General features: G+C 37.0%; 1 protein-coding gene across 4 annotated transcripts in view; it reads right to left on the bottom strand.

Annotated features, from left to right (window-relative positions):
• Positions 1-7,626, bottom strand: part of LOC107838908 (early nodulin-93) — a 16,240-nt gene extending 8,614 nt beyond the window's left edge. The window contains exons 1-3 of one of the 4 annotated variants that reach the window (XM_047395748.1): positions 7,458-7,626; positions 7,223-7,339; positions 2,529-2,590 (exon numbers count right to left, since the gene is read on the bottom strand). In XM_047395748.1, coding sequence (XP_047251704.1) covers positions 2,529-2,590; positions 7,223-7,334 — 174 coding nt within the window. In that variant the 5' untranslated portion in view covers positions 7,335-7,339; positions 7,458-7,626. Of the gene's footprint in view, positions 1-2,528; positions 2,591-7,222 lie in introns of all 4 variants that reach the window. The other 3 variants (XM_016682165.2, XM_047395747.1, XM_016682166.2) reach the window with 3 other exon arrangements.
• Between the last annotated feature and the right edge of the window lie 579 nt (positions 7,627-8,205).

Genomic DNA, 8,205 nt, shown 5'->3' with positions numbered 1-8,205 from the left:
CCAAAAAAAAAAAATGCAGGCTCACCATTCACCGGAACAAAGAACTGGATAGTTATAATGCAAATATCAATCCATTTCAACAATTTCTCACCTAAGTCCATTATCTGAGAGTGTTCAGCAAGAATCTCCCGTTGACATGATCATAAGCTTTTTCTATGTCTAGCTTACACATGCCACTTGTTTCTGCACCTTTACATCTTGAGTCCATACACTCACTAGCAATTAGGGCTGCATCCATATCTGCCTCCCTATTATAAATGTCATTTGATGCTTGTTAACTAAATTGTTAACCACCTTCTTGAATCTTTCGGCCAGTACCTTCGCAACAACCTTGTACTTTCCACCTATGAGACTTACATAGACCTGAAATCTTTCAATTCTGAAGCTCCTACATTCTTTGTGATCAAGGCTATGAATGTTGCAGTGAAGCTTTCCTCAAACTTCTGATTTTCATAAAAATATTGAAGAGTCTTCGGGATGTCCTCTTTCATGAGTTCCCAGAAAGCCAAAGAAAAGGACAGTCTAGTATGACATCGGTAGGAAGATAATGCAGCTAAGGCGAGAATTGCTTCTAACATTTCACTGTCCTGACAGGATTGCATCAGGGATCTACTCTTAGTCCCTTTTTGTTTGCGCTGGTGATGGATGTGTTGACGCGGCGCATTCAAGGGGAGGTGCCGTGGTGTATGCTTTTTGCAGACGATGTAGTGCTGATAGATGAGACTCGAGGGGGTGTGAATGACAAATTAGAGGTGTGGAGGCAAACTCTTGAGTCTAAAGGGTTCAGGGTGAGCAGAAGCAAGACAGAGTATGTGGAATGCAAGTTTAATGACGTGAGGCGGGAGAATGAGGTAGTAGTGAAGCTGGAAGCACAGGAGGTATGTAAGAGGGATAAGTTCAAGTATCTTGGGTCCGTGATCCAGAGTAACGGTGAGATTGACGAGGATGTCTCGCACCGTATTGGGGCGGGATGGATGAAGTGGAAACTCGCGTCGGGGGTGCTGTGTGATAAGAAGGTGCCGCCCAAGCTTAAAGGCAAATTCTACAGGGTGGTAGTCCGTCCGGCCTTGTTGTATGGAGCGGAGTGTTGGCCAGTTAAGAACTCCCACATCCAAAAAATGAAGGTGGCAGAAATGCGGATGTTGCGCTGGATGTGTGGACTGACTAGAGGGGATAGAGTTCGGAATGAGACTATCCGGGAGAAGGTTGGTGTGACTTCAGTGGAGTGCAAGATGCGGGAAGCACGATTGAGATGGTTCGGACACGTGAAGAGGAAGGGCATGGATGCCCCGGTCAGTAGGTGTCCGTAGGTGTGAGAGGCTAGCGTTGGATGGTTTTAGGCGGGGTAGGGGTAGGCCGAAGAAGTACTGGGGTGAGGTGATTAGGCGGGACATGGAACAGTTACAGCTCACCGAGGACATGACCCTAGATAGGAAGGTCTGGAGGGCGCGAATTTCGGCAGAGGATTAGGGCCAGTTTGGGTCGCTAGTGTAGGGAATTACTTGGTGGGGGTTTTATTCCTGTTATGATTCCGTGTTCCGTGTTCCATGTTTTATTACGAATCTGTGTGTTTTCCTCTGTTTTATATTGCTTATGGGTGTCGTATTGATGTTATGTAATCTGCTTCTGTGCTTTACTATGTGTTTGTGTGGTATCTCATACCTTGAGCCGGGGGTCTATCGGAAACAGCCTTTCTACTTCATCAGAGGTAGAGGTATGGACTGCGTACATCTTACCCCCCCAGACCCCACTAGGTGGGAATACACTGGGTTTGTTGTTATTGTTGTTGTTGTTGTTGTCTTGTTTCAAAAGTGGTGCTCTATTTAAGAAATTCAATTTTCCCCCACCTGTTGGTGAGTTACAAACTCTTGGAATTCAAGCCCTAGTGCCTTCTCCATAACACATAATTTGATGTCATCTAAGATTTCATCCTCTTCAAATTGTCTTTGTAGCTCCTCTTGTTCTTTATTTGAGTTGTGCTTCAAATAATACTAATTCTAGCCTCCATCTTCTATCTCCTTATACAAGTTCTTGTAGTGCTTAATGCTTCATTGTTCGATTCAAGAGAACCTAACTAAGATTAGTGGGTAGTCACTAAATTGTTAAGAAACAGTTAGAGGGTACTCAAGAGTCCAATAGTTGTTGAGAAACACTTTGGGTAATTGATTTCCAAACCTAATTGCTAGACCTATAATTAAGTAGTGATAGTTAATTAAATGCAATGGATTAGTCTTGATGTTAATTTATTCCCTATTTTCCAAGTCAATTGATTCCCTTTGCTTGATAGTGCCTCCATTGATCACTTTACATGCTTTATAGTTAGTTTTTATCTTTATTAGTTTAATTAAAAATCAAATCTTGCAAAGTCTTTGGCTTAGCTTAATTGGTGATAAAATGGGACTCGACCCCGACTTATAACTAGATAAATTACTCCATTGGATGTGACTGTGTACACTTCTATTTAATAAAAACGGATTTGGAGGTTAGCAGACAATAATCAGATCACTAGAAAAACTCAATTCACGAACCGTAGGAATTGCACTAGCAACACATGCAACTGCAGCTGCTTTAGTCCCTGCACGGACACCCTCTGCAAGTTCAGCAAAATGCACAAAAAAAATCAGGTATTGGACATATTTTTCCTCTAAATGATAATAACCAGAATTCATAAAGAGGCAACCTTCCCATATGACATGTACATTAACTAGCACAGCAAAAGAAGAATGAGTAGCTTCGACTTAAGTCATCAGCAGCCTGAAGCAAATTCATGAAGCTTGGGATCAACAAGGCTGGAAGCTAAAATTAATACGACTTTTAAATTATTGGAAAGTTATCAGTTAGGCTAAATTCTTCAGAGGTTTGGAGCCATTCCAAGGTACTCGAACAAGTGAAGATAGATTGATTTGGCAGAAACATAGAAAAGAGACTGCACAGTGAAATCTTCATATGCTAAAGCTGCACTCAATCCCTACAGACAACAAATCAACAATTGGCCCTGGAACCACATCTAGAAAGTGAAAATACCATACAAGGTGGCATGTTTCTCATGGTTCATTGCAAAGGAAGCATGCCTAACTCAAGATAACTTGATGAGAAGGAGAATGAAACCGTGATCAATATGTTATTTGTGTGAGAAGGAAGTAGAGAGCATTAATCATCTCCTTTTACACTGTCCAGTCAATGATAGACATGGCAACTCTTTGTGATATGGAAGAATCAACTGGATTATGCCCAAGTCTACTGGAGATTATTTGGCTTGCTAGAAAATAGTTGAAGGTCCTGTTAACATAATTCCTGCTTGCATGTGGTCGACTATTTGGAAGGAAGAAACACAAAATGCTTTGAAGACAGATCCAGCAATATGCAGAAGATCAAAATGAACTGTCTATGTTTAATTCATTTCTGGTGTAACGAAGAATTGGTAGAAGATCTCGATACACTGCAGGACATCATAGATGCCTTGTAAGACGAACGAGGACCTACTTTTGCTTTTTGTAATTCTTTGTGCTGATGATATATTATAAACTTACCACTCTCAAATAAAAAAGAACGAGAGAGCTTTCTTTTTACTTTGTCAATATAGCAGAAAAGTAGTTGAAGTAAATATCCATACAGCGACTAAATAAGAAAACAGAGAATTCAAAAAAAAAAAATTGAATACGCGTGTATATGTAGGAACTATAGCGAGCCAAAAGCTGATTGAGAAACAAAACAATGGCTTTCTGAGATGCCCAACTCTTTTGGGTTTGCTTTAAAATCCTCTTATAAACTATACTACAAACAGCAATTTCCGAAACATATTTTCATGATAATTACCTCAAAGATTTGAGGCTTTCACAATGCAACAGCAAACCTGCCTGAAGAGGATCTTTAATATATTTATAACAGGAAATGACCTAAAACGAGCATTACAAAATTTCAATCAATTTTTAATATAATAGAACTCGAGGCAACTTTCTAACAGCTGCTGTTCCTTTTTTTAAAAGTCTTCATAACAGCCTACAGAGAGAGGTGAAATAATGTAGACTAACAGAACTTGAAATTAGCAAAAATATCACTCACGCAAGCTTCTTTTCCTTCATGATCATGAAGAGAGTTAACCCTAGCGAACCAATTTCAAAACCAGAAGAAACCTGGTCGCTTTAACCAACCAGAAAGCAGAAGAAGCAACTTTATAGTTTTATTAGATGAATAAGCTAGCAAGCAATTTTCTTTTTTTTTTTTTTTTGGTATGCGTTTGGATAGGTCAAACCAGCTTTTAATCTCTTTTTTTAGGTGTTTGGTAAAATAAAAAAGTCTAAAAACTGATTAAAAAGGGCAAAAAGTGAGAAGCTGGGTACCCCAGCTTTTTACTTTTTAGATTAAATTCTTTTCAAGTTTGACCAAGACATTTACCTTTTTACCCCATATATTTTCCTCCAATTCCAACAATATCCCAAATTTGTAGCCTTTAAATATATTGTTTTTCTTTCTTTTTCTCTTTGCCACTTCTCTCCCTCTCTCCCCTCCAGTTTCCTCTTCATCTTTCTCCTTTGTTTTTGAATAATTAGAATTAAAAATTATATATAATTCAACTTATACATGGTGTTAACAATTTTAAGGACATTTAAGTCATTTTGACAACAGAAAAGTGATTAACAACACTTGTTTACCAAACACATTAACAACTTTTTTCAGTTTCAACAATTCTATTCAAACACTTAACTGCTTAATTTATAAGCACTTATTTTCGACTTTTAAGCACATAAGCTAGAGCTATTTTTTAATCCTATCCAAACGGGCTCTAAGTTAGGCAACAAGCAACTTTACAGTATAGAACTTCAAAAGAATAAATTACAACATTATAAAAATGAACGATATATCAAATCCATATGAATTCCTTTTCTCAAAAAAAGATAAAAGGAAAAGAAGAAGAATTTGGGCAAACATTTGTTATTAGGGAGTAGCGGCTAGAATAATCAGATATGGTATGTGTGATGGAGATCACACTTTAATAGAATAATCAAATATGGGAAGTATGATGGATCTTAATATTTCAACATTTTGCCAGAAATTGATTGCTTGAAAGTTTCTTTTGAATTACGTGTAAACACAAACCAAAAATGTGCGCATATATGTATGTGTTCGAAGAATATACATGTAATAGCAAAAAATTAAATGTCGTCTTAGGATTTAAAGTTGTCCAATGCATACCATCATCACCATTACACAGGATTTATTTAAGACATAGTTATAAACATAATCAACTAACAATGTAGCATGAGAAATCCCACTACAAGGATACATCAGCTGGTCTACATAGGATTAAGCCAACACGAAGCAGTCAAATGCCTTACTTTAAGGCCATATTCACACTGATCCCACATATGAAACTTGTGTATTCCAACCACAAACTCCTTGTGAATCAGCCTTCAACTACATAGGAACCATATTCCACACAGTCTTCCTTTTATTTCTTTTACAGACAAAATATATTATTTCAGCCTTCCTTATTAAAAAAAATTATTTTGACCTTATGTGGATATCTATGTTGCTCGGACTCTCCAAAAATATTGTCGCACCTGTTCAGATCCTCCAAAATGCAATACTTTTGGAGGATCAACAGGCAACATTTTTAAAGTGCCCAAGCAACAACAACAACAACAAACTCAGTGTATTCCCTCAGCGTGGGGTCTGGAGAGGGTAAGATGTACTCCGAAGAAGCAGAGAGGCTATTTCTGATAGACCCCCGACTCAAGATAAGGATAATAAATAAGGGGATGGATGACATAACCGAAATAAAGAATAGGAAATAATAGAATAAAATCACAGGAATATGAAATAGGGGAAATAAGAGCAACACGGAATAAGAAAAATAGGAACTACGCAATAGAAAATAGGACACCTACCTAGTAGTGACATACACTCACATCCCAAAGACACCTATGTACACTGACCTATGATTACTAAATCCGGCTACACAAGAATTCTCCTGACTGCTAGCTACAACCCACACACTAACACTAGCCTTCTATCCTAATCCTCGACCTCCATGCCTTCCTATCTAGGGTCATGTCCTCAGTAAGCTGAAAATGCTCCATGTCATGTCTAATCACCTCCCCCAGTATTTCTTCGGCCTACCTCTTATCCTCTTGAAGCCATCCAATGCTAGCCTCTCACACCTCCGAACCGGAGCATCCGCGCCCCTCCTCATCACATGCCCAAACCATCTCAGCCTTCCTTCCCGCATCTTGTCCTTCACCGAAGCCACTCCCACTTTATCCCGCATGATCTCATTTCTAACTCTATCTCCTTTAGTAAGTCCACACATCCAACGCAACATTCTCATTTACGCCACCTTCAATTTTTGGATGTGAACATGCTTAACTGGCCAACACTCCGCTCCATACAACATGGCTATACAACATGGCTGAATGAACTGCCACTCTATAGAATGTTGCTATGACAAAAGGTCTGACATGCAACATAGGTGGATATTCCTATGACAACAAAAACTATTAGGTCTAACATGCCAAGTATGCAAAGCAACAAAAAGTACCAAATTATTGATGTATATCATGTTGTGCTATTTTCTATTACAACGGGACTGATTCGACCCTACTAAGTAAAAGTATCTTCTACCTCTTCGACAAGAAATCATGACACAAAATGTGCCGACATCGTGGGCAGCCAGCTTCATAGTCTGTTCGGGTTATCATAGTAATTGGTTCATCCAGGGCTAGGAAACATGATAAATGATGATCCAATAGGCTGGTGCGTTTTATATTATTCAATTCTTTTGAACACCAATCTAGAACATAAACTACAAAACCCTCTCCCAACATGAGGTTATAAAAGGTGCTTCCCTACATGTAACAAAACTTGTTAAAGGAAGCTGTTTTAAATGGGAAGCTTGTATCTGCAGAAGGATGCCAATGACATATGTGCTCAGATAATATTTGATTAACAGCCAAACTATACTTGATCCAGAAAAAAACTCTATATTATAAAACGAGGTCCATGTAGTTTTCCAAAAAAGCAAATTAAAGTCTTCAGCAGAACCAACAACAATGCTAACATTAAAGTTCCAATGTTTTGACTTTAAAAAAGAAAAAAAGTAGAAGAAGAAGAGAATCTATTATAAAATGCCAGTAAAGTGAGATCCAATCAAGGAAAAAAAAAACTAATTTTTCAATTTTGATTTCTCCAAATAGCTAAGAAAGGAATAAGGGAAATTAGGAACCTTGAGTACATTCCCTAGACTTTCGAATTCTGTCCTCCTCAAATGCAGAAGCAATCAACAATGACTCTCTTCGCTTTGCCCACGACTCCTTCATCTCTGATGAAATTCCCATCTACTCTGTTTCAGTAAAGCCCAGATGGATTTTATTTATTTAGTTATTATGTAAGAAAAAGGCAAAAGTATTGAAATAAAACTTTTTAAATAGGAAGTCAGAAAGAAGGATCAACGAAATGACCTAAATAGGGGGTGTAGTATTTGCAGATATAGTAGAGACGAATGATATTATTATGGTGGAGAAAGCAAAAGTAAAATTGATATGTTGAGAGGGCGGCCAGTTGAGGAGTTGCATTCTGTTGAATTCGTTCGTACATAAACAATAAACAAAGGCAGTCAGCAGTCATCAGCACACAGACAGACAACTGCCACCCACGACTTTGAATTTTTGACTTCAAAGAAAAGTTTTAAAATAATTTTTTTTAGTATAACCCCAATAGTGGTTGCTTTTGACTTTTAACCCAACAATAAAAGCTCACTAGTCCTTTTTTTTTTTTTGTAGTACAAGTATAATTTTTTTCTCTACGTTTTAAATATTTTTAAATTTTTTATACTCATTTGGCTCTTAAATTCTATTTTTATTTTTTTCATATTTTAATTTATTTATCTCAACCTTTATTTTTTTCTTAAATATTTTCTATTTCTTTATTTTTTTAATTCATTTGTCTCAACCTTTATTTTTCTTTTAATTTTTATTTTTATCATTTCTCTTTTTTCCCCTCATTTTTCTCAAACTTTATTTTTACTTTTTCCTCTCATTTTATTTTTCTCAATTTTTTTAATTCTTTTTTTTTTTAATCTTTATTTTTTTCTTACCTTTTTATTCTCAGTCTCTTTTTTTATTTCTCTATTTTGTTTGATCGTTTTTTCTTTTTTCTCAACTTCTATTATATTTTTCTAATAAATAAAAAATTGGATAATCCGCAAAA

Source organism: Capsicum annuum, chromosome 8 (assembly GCF_002878395.1).
Source record: "Capsicum annuum cultivar UCD-10X-F1 chromosome 8, UCD10Xv1.1, whole genome shotgun sequence".
NCBI classification, from domain to species: domain Eukaryota; kingdom Viridiplantae; phylum Streptophyta; class Magnoliopsida; order Solanales; family Solanaceae; genus Capsicum; species Capsicum annuum.
The sequence above is the reverse complement of the archived record's forward strand: the minus strand, read 5'-3'. Positions and strand labels throughout refer to the sequence as shown.